At 35.5% G+C, this 20,731-nt stretch overlaps 1 protein-coding gene across 2 annotated transcripts in view; it reads left to right on the plus strand.

Moving 5' to 3' along the window:
* Nucleotides 1–11,473: 11,473 nt before the first annotated feature.
* EPHA6 (EPH receptor A6) overlaps nucleotides 11,474–20,731 on the plus strand; it is a 954,858-nt gene continuing 945,600 nt past the window's right edge. Inside the window, exon 1 of one of the 2 annotated variants that reach the window (XM_007986130.3) lies at nucleotides 11,474–13,130. In XM_007986130.3, the coding sequence (XP_007984321.1) occupies nucleotides 12,746–13,130 (385 nt within the window). In that variant the 5' untranslated portion in view covers nucleotides 11,474–12,745. The remainder of the gene's footprint in view (nucleotides 13,131–20,731) is intronic. The other variant, XM_073009668.1, reaches the window with a different exon arrangement.

Consider the following 20,731-nt stretch of genomic DNA (forward strand, 5'->3'; position numbering starts at 1 on the left):
ATGAAAAATAGTTTATGTTGCTTTATCTCAGAGAATTTTTGTTCCATTAGTATTTTAAGAACAACTCCATCACATTTCATACAGCGCCCCAGCATGCAGCAATACCCTCAGTCATATCAATACTTCCTTTGCCTAGTTATCTTGAAGATCTGCTGTTCATATTAATGTTTTTATCTTTCAAACACCGATAGAAAATCACAATAACTTATGGCTCACATTCTTTCAGTCCAAGGGTCTTATCAGTTATTATTAAGAATAGTGAAAGTCTATGTGAAAATTTTTTTTAAATAAGCAATGCTATTAAAGTTCCTTTTCAAGCATATTTTCAACATGCTTACTATGTCCCTTACCTACAAATATTCTGTTATTCATGCTAATATCATTTCTCTTGCTAAATATCAACAAATTTATCTCCCCTTAAAATGCAAATTAGCACTGCAATTACAACTTGTTTATAGGATTATTAAGTTAGTATTTTATCTTATTAATTTGTTGGTATAATATTAATAGAGTTTTTGTTTTTTACTATTAAATGCAAAGCATTCCCACAATGTTAAACAGCTCACTTCAGCAGTTAGAAAGTTTCATTTGTCAAACCAGTTGAGTGACTCTCCAGAAAGTGATAACTTTTAGATTGCTTTGTATATGCTTCTAATGCTTCTATTGTTGTCAAGTTATTACCTGATGAATACTGTTCCAGTGCTTCAGGGTAATGTCAGACCTGTGAACATGTAATTTGAACAGCAGTGCAAAGGTCAAATAGCCTCAGTTGAAGTGACAAGAGCTTATTGTTTTGTATTGCTGGGGTTCCTTAGCCCATAATTCATTCCATATTTCCTAAATCAACTCTAGTATGAAGTGATGTCTTAAATACATGTGAACCAGTTATCACATAGAATGAGTTACTTTTGTCGTAAAAGAAATTACCTTATTTGGAAGGAGATAGGCAAGGAAAAATTTCAACAGAAAATCAGCAGGATGGCAACAGAAATCTTATTTTTTAAAAAGAAATTATAACAACTTGAAACAAAAATGGTTGGCAAATCTGTTGCTCAATATTCAATACCAGACTTACTATAGATTTTCCTTTGTCTGGGATTTAGATTCAATGGAAAATTCCTGTTTTCTCTCCTTGCTAGTAGTAAAGCATAAAAGTGTGCAATTTAACAGCAGTACCAGAGTCAGGCCATTTGCTGGATAGGAATGTGGATGGATTTCTGGAAGATGGATTTATAGAACAGAACAAACTAAGCCACACATTACTGGTGTCTTAAACATATGACTCAAGGAACGTCATCTAAACAAAAAATCTATTTTGATTTCCTCCTACCCCTTTAGTAAGCAAATCTTCCCCAGCACTAAGTATAAATTTGTACATATCCTGCCGGGCACAGCGACTCATGCCTGTAATCCCAGCACTTTGGGAGCCCGAGGAAGGCAGATCACGAGGTCAGGAGTTTGAGACCAGCCTGACCCAACATGGTGAAACCCCATCTCTACTAAAACTACAAAAATTAGCCAGGCATGGTGGTGCACCTGTAATCCCAGCTACTCAGGAGGCTGAGGCAGGAGAATCACTTGAATCCAGGAGGCGGAGATTGCAATGAGACGAGATCGCATCACTGCACTCCAGACTGTGTGACAGAGCGAGACTCAATTTAAAAAAAAAAAAAAATTGTGCATATCACATGAGTACACTGTTTTAGACAATGGATAATCACTTAACCTAATAGTCACAGACTCAATTTAGAATAAAGAATGCCCATCAAATATTAATTAAACATTAATTATTTCAAAGGTATGGGTTCCTAAAACTTTATTTCCTCCTCCAACTCAACTTTCATGGTTAATCCTGAAGAAAAGAAAATTTTACATGGATATTGGTTTCTCTATTTCTGGTTCTGGGGTTTATCAATCACCTTTTTCTTTCTCATAAACTCTTATGGTAACTTTTCAGAGATTTTGATCACCGTCAGTTTTTCTCATGCAGTTATTTCCTTTGAGCTGAGAAGATACATCTTCATTTCAATCGGACCTTAATAACTTGCTCCACATTCCCTACAGGCTGATGTTTTTGTCCTGTTTTGTATTGCTGGGATTCCTTAGCCCATGAGTATCCCTGTTAAACTGAATTCAAGATGACCTGATGGAATATTCTCTCTCATGTGTCTCCCTCATTTCTTGCCCAACATATGGAGGTTCTGGCTGCTTTCATTATAGACACACCTAGCTTAATTTCACAGACTTAGGCTTTCTCCGACATGATGGGTTGTATTTTCCAAAATTGCTGTGAAAAGAGCTTCCATCACATATACTCTTCTTACAACATGATATTTATATTCCTCCCATTGAGATGTGGGTCATATGTTCTCCAAGGAAACCCAGACGACATGGAGAAATCTGGTGTGGAAATTCTGATTGGAATTCCTAGCTGAGGTCATAGCCAGTATCAATTTACAAACACCTAAGTGGAGATGCTTGAGTTTTCCACAGCCCTTGAGTTTTCTAAGCAGATATTGTAGATGAGAGACAAGCTTTGTTTTCTTCTGTGCCCTCTCAGAATTTCTACCCCACAGAGACCTTGATTATAATGAAATTCTGGTTTTATGCCACTACATTACAGGCAATTTAAAAAAAAACCCATGTGAATAGGTAATGATAAATATAATTACTTAGAAAGTATTTGTTGTCAGTTAAAAATCAGATTAAATGCAAAGAGTATAAGCAAATGCTGAGACATTTACTGCCCATTTGATTTTCGGCAGTTTATTCTTCAAGCTTCACATTTTCAAATGTATATTGTTACTATTGTTATTCTATTGTAAGCAATTGATGAAACAGTGCTCTCTAAAATGGCATGGCTTCAATTACATTCATTTCATATATCATTCGATAATTCCTTTACTTTTTTTGGTAAGGAAAACATAGATAAAATTGGATTATCAGATTGTGTAACTAAAAGGACGAATGGTACACAAAGGAAATATTTAAAGACAGTAAAAGAAAGGCATTGGCTGAAATTATTTTGCAATTTTGTATAGAATATACAATTCAGGGAATCATCCTCTTATTCTTGTAGTTGCATGTTAAGACTCTTTCTTTAAGAAAAGCATTGCATTGTCTTTTTCCCACACGAGATAATATTATAAAAACTTTTTGTAAAAAAATAGCAACAACAGCAAAACTCATTTCAACACTTTGAAATTCTGAATTGATGCTATCATATATGTTTATAGTATCAAATAGTTTTCTGAAAATTATAAGAATTATAAAAATCCTACTTAATTTATCAAATTTGCATCATCATCCTCACATAGCAATGCCTGTCTTTACTAGCTGTTTTCATATCACTTTACCAAATTTATATCATAAGGGCATCTATATATAAATAAATCCACAATGCTTTAAAATCAAGTAGCTAGTGGAGAAATAGAAATGCAATATATATTTGAATGCATGATATAGTTTCAACCACCTTGACTATATATTAGGTAGGGACAGATTATGATGTCTGAAATAAAATACACTAAAACAGTAAGAGTAATCGTATTAGAGTAGTACAATAAAAAGGTGTTATTTTTCTTTACAATTTTCCACATAGTTTATCATATTGTCACATGACTTTTACAATGTAAACAAGTAATTTAAAGAGAAAAATATATTCTCAATTTGCAACAAAGGATATCAACCTACTAAAACATTCTTTAGATTTTTGGTATAAACGTGTTATCATTTTCATAATGGCAAGGAAGTAAAATACGGATAGGTGCTATAGCCTTGAGTTTTTCTTTTCTTAAAAGCTTCTTTGTCACATATAGTATATTTGTGAAACAGTCTTTACCCTGATGAACAGAAAGTCAGAATCCCAATAAATTCCGATAATCTCTCTGATTATATTTACCTGTATTACAATGAGAAGACAGAGACTTTTTAAAACCTAAGAATAACTGCTTTTCCTCTAATTAGCATATACTATATATACTTTGGCTTCATTATTTATAAAATGGGTACAATAACAGCATCTGTCTTATAGGGCTGTAAACATTAAATGTGCTAGGACGTTTAATGCACATAGAACAATGTGAGTCACGTGGTAAGCACTGAATGCATATTAACCCTAGAACGTAGATCCTGTGTGAGCAAGCCTTTATCTGTTTTATTTATCACTTTTATACTCAGTGACTTGCAAAGACGCTCCAGATGGAGCACAAAACATAATAGCTGAATAAATACGAGCCAGTAGCTTTGGAGACAGGTGTCATTTAAGAGAAAGATATTTAAGAAAAGAGAAAGAGGATCTTGCAAGAGTCAGAAGTGTGCAAAATATTGGGCAATGAGAAAAAAAGAATGTGGTCATTTGGGAACTTCATCACAATTGGAAAGCAAATTCACTGATAATATTTTGTGTTTGAGCTTAATTTTAAGGAATTAGATAAAATTTATATGAATGAATACACAGATACATGCAAACTATAAATGTGCATGCTTGTGTATATTTGGGTGAACATTCAGGGATACAAGTGAAGCAGCATAGTGATAAAAAGCACAGCTTCTGGAGCCAGACTGCCTGGGCTCCCATCCATCCCTATTTTACCACTTGACTGGCTGGGAGACGGTAGGAAAGTTCTGTGCTTCAGTTTTCTAATCTATAAAATGAGGATAATAATAGCACCTACTTTAGAGTGTTGTTTTGAGGATTAATTGAATTCATATTTGTAATTAGTATTTGTAACTATTAGCTGAAGTTAATATTTGTACTTGGGATGGTGTAAATACCATGTAAGTGTTTGCTAAGTAGCATAAATATTGTTTTTCTCTAATCGTATTTCTTTAATCGTATTTAAGTTTTTCTTTAATCGTATTTCAACATTTCTGTAGGAGATAATGTATTTATTAGATTTGTTTTTTACTTTGGTGTCTGTGATAAACTAAAGCTACAGAAGGATACCATCAAGTGACAGTTTAAGATAATATAAACGGAACAGTGGTGAATAGGTTCTCTAGCTTTCAGGTGTATCCTTATATTAAAAAAAAAAAAAAATCTATGGACATGAAAAAGGGTTCCTGACAATGTTTTTACATGTAAATCAAAAAGTCAAAAAGGGGAAAAACGAAACAAAACAAGAAACAGAACAAAATACAAACGCAAATGCTGGCATCTAAATGGAAAAATCCTGCTGCCTCTTCGTCGAGTATCTAGGAAACAGTATTAATTTTGGAACCTCCACTACTGTTATTGAGCTCCTTATGTCACTATAATTTTGTGAGACCCAGGACAGTGTAGCAGACATAGTGGGCAGAGCTAAGATGACAAATGGCTCCAGACCATTTTTTAAATAGTAGCATCCAAAATTAGACACATTAGGTAAATAATTCTATTGATAATTGAATTAATTCTTAAAGATATATGAGTTTCTCTATCAATGCCTATTTAATGCCTTCTGACAAGCTCAGGGTAATATGCAAAAAGCATGTCAAATCAGGTTAGTTTTGAAAACAGTGTGAACACATGTCGTAAGACAGTTATTGTCCACGGTGAGCTTCATTTTTGTTGATGATAAACAAGACTGCTAAACATGACTGTGTAACGTAAAATTTCTATATTATCAATGTGAAGGTATAGAAAAGTGGTGATATGTGCTCACCAATGCAGTAGTCACTGCCAAATGTGGCTATTTAAATGTAAATTTATTAAAATTAACTCACACTCAAAATTCAGTTTCTCAGTTATGCTAGAAACATTCAAACCCTCAAAAGTTACATACTGCTAGTGGCTACTATATCAGCAGAGATACAGGTTATGTCTAACCTTGCAAAAAGTTCTATTAGACAGAGTTAATATATGAGTAGCATTTATTTTAGATAAATAATTTGAAACATTTTTTAAAATTCTACATATTTTTCAATGAGTAAGGAACTTTCTTATTTTTCACATTGGATAAAATTCAAAAATAAACATGGGTATACTTCTCATTACTTACATATTTTAAGTCATGATGCAAAATAACTCAGGAGCAATTAAATGTACACTAGGGTTGATCATAAATTAATACCAGTCTAAGTCAACCTAGTGTTTGCTTTATTGCTTTTTTCATTAATTTAGAATTTTTTTAGCCCGTAAAAATAGCAAAGATATCACAATCCAATTCCAAGTACTATGAATTTCAGTATACTTCTAACACTATAGAGCATATATTGAATTTAACACTGAAATATCCACAGTTTCGCATGGACTCTATAGCAGGTTTAGTTCCCATGTAGCCAAAGACCGTCTTCATAACAACTCTGCATAGGTTCAATATGCATGCAACATACATACATGTAATGATATATGTGATTCACATATAATTATAAAATTATATCGACTCAAATATTAGCAATATAAAGATTTAATGACCTTAAACAAAAGGGGAAATTAGGTATGTTTCACAGTTGATTAGGTATTAAATTATTCTTCATGAAAAAAATTAATGAAGATGGAAAATTTTGACCAAAAATTTAAATATAAATATTAAATACATAATTATTTAGTAAATACTTTTTGTAGAGATGTAAAGGAGACATTCTCTATTCTTTGAAGACTTTTCAGGGTCCTCGAAAATATCAGATATGTGTATCAAAGTTAGGTAAGTGTATGAATAACAATATGCTATTGTCAAATGATTGGTATGAGTTTCATATATTTATTAATAATTATCAAATTAGAAGATGATATTAAAAATATTTATATTCCATGAAAACATTTTAATAGGCACAGCAAAAAAAAAAAAAAAAACACAAAACACTATGAGTATAATGATATAGAACTCCTTACATAAAATGTAAACATTGGGCATATTAAGTATTTATTGGGTTGTCATTCTCTCAAAACTTGTCCTTTAATTTTTTTAACTTAAAAACACAAAAACTGGAAGTTCAAAAATGCTAAAGTGGTACGTGTTTGCAAACTCAACTGAAATAATGTAAAAAACACTTTCATGAAAAAACTTCACCCGTAAAGTCCAGCTTAAGAGATGCATTAAGGAATCACTTATCTTCACCTGCTACTTTTAATTCACCCCAGTTTGAATGCAGTAAAAAAAGTATGTTTTGTATTGTTGGTATCAAAATAATGGAAATATTTAGTGAATAATTGCTATTCATATGGATAATATTAGTAAATTTAACATTTAAGTATTTGACATGCCCAACTGTCTTCTTGTTTTACTGAAACAGGACACAAAGTGTCATAATGAAGGAATAATTCAAGATAAAATACAAAATATATTTGGACTAGATTTTATTTTGAATATTTGAATAAAATTAATAGAAATATTCCTGTGGTATTTGTTATGATGGACATAATCACACATATTTCAATATTTATAGGGCTTTTTAGAGCCAGTTTTACTTCCATCATCAGTTGTTACCTACTTGATATTTAGAACATGCTCTTTAATGGTATTTATTATAAATCAATGAAAACAGTTGTTTTGACCCAGCTGGTCATTTTGAGAAATGAAAGATAAACTAATAGACAACTGTAAAATTGAAATAAATTTAAATTTGTAAGTTTAAAAAGTCTCTACATAATTTAGTAAAATTACTTTTGTGGATACCTGATGCCACACAGACTGTTAAGTCAACTACATTACATTGCAAGTGTTTTGAATCTAGTTAAATTATTAGATCATTGTGCATAAACTTCAACATTGTTTTAAATGTTCATAAAAGTTCCTGTACTATCCTTTAGAAGATAGACCAATCCATACTAAGAGTGAATTTAACTCAAGAAAAAGTAGTAACTATAAGAAATCTGTGCCTTAGGTGGTGATGGTGTGATTCTTCCCCTCTTACATAACTATAATAATTTGGAACTCCACTGTAGGAACACAGAGATTGACTTTAATTAGAATAGCTTTTTTATTTGTTTGTTTTTGTACTGTAATATAACATAAACTTCTGAGAGGTAAGATCTAAATCCAAGTAATCTTTGTACTTTCTTTATGATGCTTAGAACAAATGGATGTGAAAATCTTGCTTGGCAAATGGTTACTGAATTAGAAAAGTACTAGAGAGAATGTTTTTATTGAATTTCACGCACACACATAAGTAATATGATATGTATATGACATATGTGCATATATTCTTCTTTCGCTGTAGGTAACGCAAGAACAAAAACTCAATTATCACAGAAGAATCGACTATAGTACATTTTATGTAACTTCAAGTTGCATTTTTTTTTCTGTAAGGTTTTTAAGATATGATAGGCTAAGAAAAAAGTAAAATTCACTGCTTTGAATGTTCTTTTTCAGAAAAGTGTTTTCTACTTCCTAACACCAAAGCAAAATTTCTGAAGTAAACAATGTGTATGTTTTCTCCTAATTTCATAATTGCTAAAAGCAAAGAGACTCAAATTAACTATATTTAACTTTGTGGATTTTATTTTTATTTTAGCTGTTTCAATGCTGAAACACATAGAATACAATCTTGTAACTAACTTATAAAGTTGATGGTAGGAATATGATAGTATTATTGCCTACAGTATGTCTTTACATTTTATATTAACAAAAAGATTTATGCAATTTGTTCTTTTCAAAGTACATACCTAATCTTTTAAGACCTGATATTTTGGCATATTTGAGGATCAACATTCTTTTTATTTATGTTTCTTCTACCTTGACCTTAGAGAATGCAAATTGCTGCTGTGAATGGATTAATTTACTCTTCTATCAGAATAATATACTTAAGACTTTCTCAAGTCTTGAAACATGCTGAGTATTAAACATTATAATCCTTCTTTCTTTCTCAAAGGAAGTAATTGCAGGTTAAGTCTCTCCTCTTTTAATCATTTTATAAAGCAAATAATATCTATGAATACTATTCTTTCTATATAAATATAAGCACACTAGTTTTTAATGTCATATATCCTTTATTTAATAAAAAATTTCATCATTTTTTACCTGAATCCAGACCACATATATCATGAAGAACAATAGTCTGAGAGAATACAAAAGAATTCTGAACAATATAGTTCTGAAAAATGAGACATGAATGCTTTTCTGCGTATTTGTATGATTCAGACAAGTGCAGATAAATCTACATGAATATTGCATCTGGTTCATTGAGTAGCTTATAATTTTGAAACTGTCACATGTCAGCAAATATATCAACACCGCTAGAAAATCAAAAAGGAAGTACATTTCTAAGTGCAATTGCATCTAGCTTACATAGATAACCATGACTATATTTTAAATAAAATGTTAGCTTTATAAAAGAAATTATTGTTACGCAAAGTAGTTTACCATTAACTCTTCCCTGAGTGAAGAGAATTGAGCACATAAAAGAACTAAATAAATATTTTAGAGACATGCACATACACATTTGTGCATCTGTGTGTGTATATATATAATAATTTCTAAAAGCAAAGAGACTCAAATTAACTATATTTAACTTTGTGGATTTTGTGTATATATATACACACACACACACATACATACACGTATATATATATGGGAAACATATAAATGGTCAAGTGGTCGTGGAAATTCTTTTTTACCATCATGTTTTAACATTAATAATCATGTCAAACTCATGGAATCTAGCTATTGTCAAAGGCGATAATCATATTTTAACTCATTTTTTAGATGAGTTTTTACTTAAGATGTCATTATCTTCTAGACATACAATAGACAGCATCCAAACATACGTAAACATGTGATGTTTTAATCCTGAGAAAAATCTTGTAATTTTTTTTCTTAAAAGCCAAGACAAGAATATGACTCTCAATTATCTGACCAGCTATATATATACATATATTATGTCAAGCTTGACTTGGGCTCATTTAAACAAATACAAATTATGAAGTACAGCTGAACTGTAAGTACAGTGCAGGGGTGACTAGAAATTCAGGTTAATCAAGCGCATTATTGTTACTTTGAAGTAACAGTTTCAGGCACTGTGCCACAATTTCTAACTGAGCGTGAGTCCTAGAAACGAATCTAAGTTTTCCTCTCTATTTATTTCTCCTTTTTTTTCCTGCCTTTTCCCCTTCCTTCCACTAAAAGCACTGCCTTCTAGTCTAATTTTAAGTGAAGCATCTTGGTGTTTTATAGGATATTCTCTAAAATGTAACACTCAAGTAAAACATCAGAACTTGATTTTAAACTTTGATTTTAAAAATATTTTATGTTAGGAATTATACTGAAATAACTTCCTTTTGGTGATGTTCCATTAAAAATTTTTCCCTTGCAAGTCTAGTTAATTTCAAAAGTAAAAGTATAGTAATAGATTCACATGGTTTATATTTTTAAGATGATAATATTATGCATTCCTTCAATGTATAACGAGTGTCTTCTTGAACGATTTTTCTTTTAGTGAATTATTAATGAAGTTTATAGATTTACTGTAAGCCAACATTTAAAAATGAAAATTTAATTATAAAAGGTCATGGAAATATATTTTTGACAGTATATAAAAACAGACTGAATAAAATCAGATAATGAATCATTAAACATTTCTCAGAACATTATTTAGACACAATGATTTATATCATAATGGTCATAATGTAGCCTTTTTATTTGACAACTGAGTTTATAAACTCTAAAATGAGTTTGCAAGTGCCCATGTGGTCAATGAATATCAGTAAGAGTGGCAAAATGAGTATCGAAATCAGATTTTACTCTTTTAAGTGCCGATATATAAACTGCACACATGGTAGCATACATTTAAGTTGGCGTGGACACCTTCAAAGACAGGCAGAGGTGTATGAATTCCTAATGAGGATGAGAGTACAGTCACCAATCAGAACCCTTCCTCACATTCTCGAAATCGCTTGGATTTCACATTTCTCTCCACGCAGCAGAATTTTTGACGTGGGGCATTTCTTGCTCTCCTTCTCTCTTTCCTTCCAATTTACTGTAAGGCATTAAGTGAAACGTCTTCAGCTACGGTGTGTGGCACAAAAACATCGCAGCGGAGAAATGCAAGGCATGGAAGAGTCCTTTCCCTTCCAAAACTCTGTAAGCGTCAAACGCCAACCCTTGGCTCCTTCATCTCCTGCTCCTCTGACTTGTCAGTGTGCCATTTCCCTCCTGTGCCTTCTGCCCAGTTGGAAAATACCGTCTATCCTTTACAATCCGCTACTTTCTCTCCTCTGTTCATATTTCTCCATTGCCATCAACATTTTTTTCAAAACATTCCGACGGGTTTTGAAGTGGGGTTTTCAACCTCTCTCTACTGTGATAGCCGAAGTCCCTTCAAGACAGAAAAATGATGTTGGAAATAATAGTAACGAATAAAGTATTACAGAAATCCCCACCCTAGCGATACGGTTTCCTTGACGCGCCCTTAACCAACCCGTTAAGTTTAGCCTGACAGCATCCCTCCCTCCTTTGGGTTCCTCGCCTGAAGAGCCGCCTCCACCTGCGAGCGGTGCAGGCATTTTCGTTGTCGACTAACCCCCTCTAGCGCCGAACTGGCGGCATCCGAACCGCGGCTGCCAGGCCGGGAGCAGGCTGGGCTTGGCCGGGCTCTGCAGCGCTCCCGGCTCCGTCCCTGCTCTGGACGCCCGCCTCGGCCGCGGGGCGAGGTGGTGGGGACTGCGGACGCCGAGGGTCCTCCCAGTCAGCACGCCGTGTTACCCCGGCCCTGGGGCTGGGGCCGCGGAGTCCCACTAAGTGGCCCGCACCGCGGCTTCCGGGCGACCTGAGCGCGGGGAGGGAGTGGGTGCCGCGAGGGGGCGGCTTGTGCCGGGAAAGCCGTCCGCCCACGGCGCCCCTGCGCTGCTGTGGATGTGGCCACGCGCCACTCGGCCCTTGGACTGCTAGGAAAGCGCGGCCCGACGCCACCACGCCGTGGACGCTTGGGGACCCCTGAATCCCAGCGTCAAGGCTGCGACGATGCTCGTGACCTCCACCGCGAAGTCACCTCCGCAAGGCGACGCAAAGACCTCGGCAAGCCCGGGCGCTGTGCACCCGCCACTTTCCAGACTGATGTGACCCCCTTTTGCTGCTTCCTCCCCGCGTTTTGCTTTTCTAGAACTGGAAGCCGCGGATGCGGCTACTGCCCTGAGGCGCTCGCTCTGGTGGTCAAGTTTGGGCGACCCGCGCGGAGGAGGGTCGGGCTGACCGCCGCCGGCGAGCTCTCCCCGGACGGGAGCGCCTGTCCGCGGCACTCATCCCCTCCAGCGGTGGAAATGGGGAGAAGTAAGTGGGAGGCGGTGTCTGGAGCTGACTCCTCTTAAAACGGTCGGCGCTGCTGCTAGGAAATGGGCGGCTAAGTGCTTGTGGGACTAAGGGCGGCCTCGGAGATGCCCGGCAAGCGGCTGCCACGGCCAGAGCGCGGCGCAGACGCGGCGGAGTCGGAGGTGTGCGCGGTGCGAGCCGCTGCCCACGCCGCTCAGGCCAGGGGCTGAGGGCTCAGTCCGCACCTTGCTCCAACCACTCGCAGCTCCGTTGAGCCGCCTCGTCCGCCTGGCTCTCCTCGCACTGGCCAGAGGAAAGTTCCCGCGACCCCCACGCCTCTTCACAGCTGCTGCGCCTCCCCTGCTTTTGGCTCCGCAAGTGCTCACTTGAGTCGGGAGAGGTCCTCGGGCCGCCCCAACTGCCCGCCCCACCTGGCAGTCCCTCCCCGCCCCCGTCCTCGCGGTGAGGCGCTCCCCGCCCCCTCACTCCCCTCCCCGAAACCACAGCCCGAGCTCGCTCCTGCGCGCGCGCTCTCTCGGGCCCAAGTGAATAGTCCTCGCGCGAGCGGGACACTGTGGTGGATGCAATTCCCCTCGCCTCCAGCCGCGAGGAGCTCCCCGGCGCCTCAGGCAGCGTCTTCCTCCGAAGCAGCTGCACCTGCACCTGGGCAGCCTGGACCCTCGTGCCTTGTCCCCGGGACCTCGCGCGGGGGGCGCCCCGGGACACCCCCTGCGGGCCGGGTGGAGGAGGAAGAGGAGGAGGAGGAAGAAGACGTGGACAAGGACCCCCATCCTACCCAGAACACCTGCCTGCGCTGCCGCCACTTCTCTTTAAGGGAGAGGAGAAGAGAGCCCAGGAGAACCATGGGGGGCTGCGAAGTCCGGGAATTTCTTTTGCAATTTGGTTTCTTCTTGCCTCTGCTGACAGCATGGCCAGGCGACTGCAGTCACGTCTCCAACAACCAAGGTAAGGGACGGGGCGGAGGAGCGGGAGTGGGTGGGAGGAGGAGGGTGTTTGAAGAACCAGGGCACTGGTTGCCTCCGGCAGGTAACTTTGTCCAGGGGTCAGCGTCTCCTGGCTCGCCACACGAGGGGGTCGAGGATGTCCCCTTACCATAGCGTCCTGTCTACACCGCCCGGGACGGTGACCCCACGGGCCAGGATACCTTGTGCTTCTAAATGTCTTTAAATGGTAGCGTGAGCATATCAGCTGCATTTGCGTCCCACCGCTGTCGCCCGTGGGACCGCTCCCCGCTGCCCTGTCTCCACCGGAGGTCAGGCTCTGTGGCACAGACTTAATAGAGACTTCGGGCTCTTGGTGGTCGCTCATCTCAGGGGAGCGTGTGGTTCTCCCACATGCCTTCTTGAAAGGCAGGGTGCTCCCGCTGTGCCCCGTGACCAGTTATCAGCCCTTCCCCTCCCCTCCGGTGAGTCTGCCGCCCTCGCCCAGCCTCAGTCCCCAGGCTTCATCTACCATGCGGGCCACCGAAGTAGACTTACTCGAAATTCTTCCTAGACCAGATGCCCCAGATCTGTGTTGGGGTTTCATATTCTTGCGGGCGGGGAGTAGAAAAGCGTTTAGGGTGAATTTCCAAGTTGTGAATATCCTATTCATGAAGCCAAGTCACTGACAGATTTCTTGGAGGACTTTGTTTCGGTGGGTAAAGTGGTAAAGTGGAGGTGAACAATGTGTAAAAAGCGATGGAAAACCCTTAGAATATTTGAGCATTTTCCCTTTTTCTATTCATACAGCCTTCATGAAATATATCTCATGGTATTTTTGCTGTGAATAAAGATCTATAAGAATTACCACCTGCGTATTCTAAGTCCTTTCAGACTAAGTGTGAAACAACCATAAAAGTTTTCCAGCGTGTACCTGGCTAGATATTCTCTCATTCGTGTTCTAATGACCAACCGATGTGTCCCTTCAAGTATTGTGTGTGGTGGTCAGTTATAGTTATCATTTAACGTATAAGGCATATGTTTCAGAGTCTCAAAGTAATTTGCAGGTATAAAAATGGAGGTCAGATGGCTTGAAAGTGGTCACTTTTTTGTGACAAGGAAAAGGTTAAGGGAGAAAACAAACAACACAGCATTCTTTCTTTGTCATCAACATATATGGCCATTTTACTTAGAAATATTATTCAGAATCAGAATAAAATATAATTATTAAGTTCTCATTTATACCGTGATACTTTGGCATATTTTCCTAATTTTTACAGTTATTTTAAACTGACAGAATGCAATCACAAATGTGTAAGTGAATTTGGAAACCATACATAACCCTCATGACTTTGAAGATAGATCACATAATAGATACCAGTTACAGTGTCGTGTGTTGCTGTGGTGGTATATACCATCACACTACATCCTCATTTGTTTTCAAAGACTATTGGTATAAAATATTGAATAGATAGTTACTTCATTTCTGTGAAAATAGAGGATTGTTAAAAAAAAAAAAAAGTGTAACGATTACCCTTTTTTGTTATAAGGAGAGAAAACAATTTTTAATAATTGGAAAGTCAGACATTGATATTGTACTTTATAATAGTAAATAGGGATACTAGAGATGAATACTTTGAAAGTCGAGTGTACTAGAACTTTATAACAGTTGTTCGCATGCAATAATTTCCCCAAACAACGTTTATTTATTTAAATACCTATGATACATCAGTAACTACCATAGGCCCCAGGGATACTAACATAAATAAAACAGATATCTGCATCTACAAATGACCCTAAAGTGCCATTCTGCTAAAATGTGTCCTGTTAAAGCATGACCTTTCAGACATTCACAGTACATTTAAAAGCATTGAGGTGTTATTTATTAACCTCTTCTAGTAATTTGTATTTGCATATACATTTTAATGACTTTCTCATAGTATTTACGGAAGTTTGACCTATAATATATGCCAAACATATGTAATTTATTTATTTTTATTAATTAGCTAAACTTAGTGAATGAGTATTATCTAATTTTCCCGTCAGTTAAATAGAAGCATTAAAGACTGTCTACTTAAACTCTTAATTTGAATTTGTGTTGATACACTGATAGCACAGGTTGTGCATAAGACTACAGTGGGCAAAATAGTACCTGAAGGTTAAATTGGATAAAATTTAGGTGACTTCTTCAGAAGAACATTATAAAGTATAGTCAGAATTTTTATCAGACAAAAATGATTATTTATAAAGTGATGCTTTTACAGTCTAAAGTCACAGTGAATAGAAATTTTTCCTGATGAGATAACTTTCAAATATTGAAATCATCACACTAATGGTTAATAAAATGCTATGTTTCTAAATGTTATTCTTAAAAGCATTTTAGGGATATTTTCCTTATTTATAGTTTCATAATAGGTACAATAAATCAAAGCATCTGTTTTTAAACCTGGAAAACATGAGACATTATAGAATTATATGTACTCAACTTGGAAAGATTAATGTTAAATATAAATTTGATTTATTATACACATAAAAATAAACAGTAATATAATTCATATTTAGCTTTGAGAAGATAGTTTTAATTGTCCAATAATTTTCACTTTAAAGGCTAATGGAATGTTTTAATTTTGATATTTGTTATTTTATAGAGGATAAAGTTACATTTATGTGTAACTTCTTTCTGATTAAAGATATTCACAAAGTAAAATTTTAATGTTATATATCTGTTTTACCAAATTATATGACATCTTTCATGGCTGAAAAGAATGGATTCACCTTTCCCACAACCCCCACCCCAATCCCCATTTTTCCGTTATAAGCAAGGTAAAATGATGATGATAATGACAAAAAAGTAAACTACCTCATTCTTTTAACATGGTGCTGACAGTAACTTGACTGTGGAAAGGATCTCTTCTTTTGTCTTTTAACTGTGTGAAGCTGACTGTAAAGATGAAATAAATCAATTTGACTCTCTCTTCCTATTAACCAAACCTCCTTGAATCGATCAGAAAGTACAGGTGCTTCCTAGATCACTTCATCTGATTGAATAAGTGGAAACATAAATTGTGTTTAAATCTCTCTCATAGTCATTAATTTTCCCTGTATGTAAAACCACAGTATTAATTAAGTGTTGGTAATTTTTATTTTAAAAAGATTTTATCTTTTCAAGGAATATAGCCTTTCATTTCTGTACTAGACACTTATATGACTATAAAACACAGTCTTGCTTCATGTATAAGCTCACTATTTATCGTATATCACAGTGGCCAGTAGACACCAGGGATCCATTTATTCAAAGATTATTCTGCAGCAAATACAACTTTATAGCCTAAATGAGTTGATGCATATCTAAGGGTGTGGCCCATGCTTTTAAAAATAATCAATTACATACTCAAATAATTCAATTAAGTCAAAATATGGTATGAGTAAATGAGTCTAGTGAACTTATTTTATTACCAATACTTTGTGAGTCAATTTCCCCCCCAGGCAATTCAATGACAAACAAAATAAACAAGCAAAACAATAGTGTGGTTGATTTCATTAAATTTATTAATTTGAGTGAATGAACTGCATAATCCACTGAGTTGTATGTAAATACAAGTAAATATAAGCAGAAAAACATCTGTTTAACAAAATTCATGGCCTAAAATTAGTTTTATCCATAAGTTTTATTCACAAACTCTGAATATTGTTCTTATCTTTATAGAAATGGAGACATTGAGGAAGTTTTTAAAGAATGTTCAAAAGCGAACATTAAAATACTGAAAATATTAAAAATTTTGTTAAATTAGGAACACTGGATTACTTAGAAAGAATGTTTCTGACAGACCATTTAGAAGAAATTAGTTTTTGAGGATAAACTATGTATAGATGTAGAGGTTCCAGAAATTGTTATCAGATCACTTCTTGTTAGTCATAAGTATAAATACAACTTAGAATATAATTTTACTGTACATTTACAATATAAAATAAGTAATTGTATAATTAATCATTATTGATTGGCATCCACAGTACAGAGATAAAATGTTTTCATGCAGCTCCAGCAGTGATCATCTAAGTGTTGTTTTTTCTGGTCCTGGGATAATACTGTATCTAGAAAAAATTTTCTTGCACAGAAATTATACATAATCCTTAAGGAACTCTTCTTCAAACAAAAAATGACATAGATGAATATAGTTAAAGTTAATATAATATTCTTGAGTATAGCACTTCCATATGAATTTCCTAAGGGAAATGTATATATCTTTTGGTACAGGGTAAATTAATGATTAAATTACATCCTTTTACTTCTTTGTTACTTTTACATCACAAAATAAGTGTTAAAAAATATTAGAGTAGAAAGCCTTATGTTTGTTTTTTCACTAATCATTGCTACTACAAACGACTAGTGTAAGTGACTTAAGTTCAAAAGATACAAATTTCCCTCTACCAACCCTCTTTCCCTATCACAATTTTAGTAACTCACTCCCTCTCTTTTCCTCTCCTACCTCTCACACACAACTGCTTCTGACTACATGCTTCATTTGTTCTAAATGGTGAAAGAATAGATCCCACTTCACGCTGTTCATCAACCAGGGCCCAACAGGAATAGAAATTTTTTCATTGTACCCTTGACTCACCATCTTGGGATTACAAACATGCTGGAAATCAATATATATAGTTAAGTAATCAAAATAGGTTGACTTTGTCTAACATACCTTGTCAATCATGTAACCAAACTAAATTAATACAGGATCAAATTGCATATCTCTGCAAAGTTCTATTAAACTTGTAATTTAATCAGACTGACATTTAAACAAACTGAAGATATATTCTGTTCTTGCATTATTTTATTGAGTATTGTTTTCTGTAATCTAAAATTTAGATTATGGATTTAAAAGAAAAGATAAATAAGGCACGTGCTCTCATGGAATTTGGGTAAATAAATAAAACAATAAAGGTTGTAAGAATTATGTATGGATGAAGCAACAAAAGCATTAAGAAATAACAGGGGAGATGTGCTATTTGAAATGGGACAGTTGGAAAGACTTTGAAGGTGACATTGAAACCTCATTCTCAGGAAAGAGAAAAAAGTCATTCTGCAGAGTGGGAAGAAGTGCATAACACGTAGTGGAAACTGCCTGAGCAAGGGTCTTGAAGAGAAATGAGCTTGACACACTTGAAAAACTGAGTCCGGGGTGACTGAAACTTACTTTGCAAGGAAGAGAGTTGCAGAAAGTGAGGTCTGAAAGATAGTCAGGAACCAGAGTCCTCAGAGTAGAATAAGATCCATGTTAAGAAGCTGAGTTTTTATATTATCCCAGGTAAAACATGAATCTATGGGGAGGTTTTGACCAACTGAGTAAAATGAACCAATTTACCTTTTAATAGCACCATGACTAGTGAACAAAAGCTTAATTGGGAGATGACAAGAGTAGAATTGGGAGTCAGTTGCAGTTTTCCGGACGAGGTGTATGGTGGCCTGGCCTAGAGTGGTGGCAGTGGAGATGGAGAGAAGAAGATGGGTTTGAAATATGTTTTGTAAATAGAATTCATGGGAACATCTTGTCTTTATAGAGAAATACATGCAAGAAGCCCAGATAAATTTTTCATTATTCCCCATTAAAATTATCTTACTAAATATTGATAATTGTCAAGGGATAGGGAGGATGGAGTAGAACAAAAATATGTAGCAAGGCTGAGATGTGTATTTTCCACTTTATTCAGTTCAAACAATAATTTAAAACATAATTTTAATAGGGCAGTTTTGTTATTTCAAACCATTGTACATAAGGTAAACTCATTTGGATCAACAAATGCAATTTGATTCATTTCTGACATGGTAACTTTTTATATGTAGTTATTTTTTGTCAGTGGATGACTGCATAAGTATGTAGGGACAGCTTCATTAGGCAATATAGTAAGCCAACAGAGTCTTGGTTTTGGCTAATAAAGAGCAATATTTGAGGATTTGACATATGTACCAGTTTTATTCATCTCTGTTATGATCAAATTACTGTTATTGAAAACACAAATTCTAAGTGATCCTGGATATAGAATGATGTGTTTTCAGATCCTTTCAATTATACTTATCTCTCTATTTTGTTTAAATGAAGGAGTGTTCAGCAAGACCTAGGAAATGAGATTTCAGGGTATGTGATATTTTTCGGGATGGAGTGAGGGAAGAAACTGTTATACTTTTAAGTAAATAATAGTAAATTTTATGCAATTAAAAATTTTATCTGAGCAATTATTATTTTGAGTTACCTTTTAATACTACTACATGAAAATAATTATTAAATATAGAGAACATAAAAATTCTTAACACTGTTATACATTATTTTTTAGAAAATTCATATTCCGGAGATACTTCATTTAAATGTTTCTAAATGTATTTAAATATATATCCAAATGCAATAAATCTTACATTTTACTTTAGTGCTTTAAAATGTTCTAGAAAATACTATTCTTATAGTTATTTCCTTTAAATAAACTGTATAACTTCTTATAGGCTATACAGTTTCAGTTTTCAATTATAAATTCTCTAAAACAAAATGATTAATTATTTAAGCAGATATTTATTGCCTGCTATATGGCTAGGCAGTGTATTTGCCATACATAAAGGTTCAAAGAGAACTTTTTTTCGCAGAATATATGATCCGGTAAAGAGTTTACAGTCAGTTTCCAGATCCGATAGGAAGAATTTCTGTTTCCTCAAAATCAAATTAATGAAGTATAAAAGTTTTAAAAACATATTTGTTATATGACAGTATTTACCAATTAGCCCAAATAATAAAGATTTATGTACCGTTTATTTAAAAATATCTATTATTTTATTACATTTTATTTTAAAGTTAAGATAATAAGTCACTCAGCAACCATGGATTTAATACCAGGCGTTATGCTAAGTATTGAGGTTACACAAAGATTATCTTCACATTCTGTGGTCTTGAATCTCAGTTAGCATACTGGCATTTTATATTTTGGGTGATCGATATTTATTTTTCAATTACTTGATGGTTTCTATAAGATGAAGAATTTTGTAGTAAATGATGTTGCATGGGAGAAGGGGAAGAGAGTAAAGAATTACTGTGTACCGTTTGTGTTTTATTTGTAAATTGCTTCACAAGACTCTTCTGATGTTAGTTGTATGATTTGACAGATATTCTACTTAATTACATAAAAATGTATAAATATGCATTTTTACAAACATGTTCATATGTACAAAAGATAAATATTTCACACATTTAATGACTTACTGTGGACTGATGTGTGAGTTGAGCTTTTGTTCAAAATATGTTAGACTGGCATTTTTTATATATTTTGGTGTGCTTGTTTTTCGTGGGTTAGTTACTAAAAAGTGTAATTCATGTTGAAGGTGCTAAGTTTCCTATTTCAAATAGTAGCAATTGTATGTTTTAACTGAGCTTTGTGAGAATTGGGATGAAAGTGTGTATTTTCACTCCAGGTCCTGAAAAATATATTGAGCTAGTTTCCCAGGATTCTGAGTCCTCCAGCTTTTGGCCTCTTTGGTGACCTGTGCTTGATAGGTGTAATGGACAACTCATTGTGCTTCCTACTATTTCACTTTGTAACTTCAAGTGTAAAAGGCATACTTTTTGATCAGAGGAAATATGAAACAACATT

Source organism: Chlorocebus sabaeus, chromosome 22 (assembly GCF_047675955.1).
Source record: "Chlorocebus sabaeus isolate Y175 chromosome 22, mChlSab1.0.hap1, whole genome shotgun sequence".
Taxonomy (NCBI): Eukaryota; Metazoa; Chordata; class Mammalia; order Primates; family Cercopithecidae; genus Chlorocebus; species Chlorocebus sabaeus.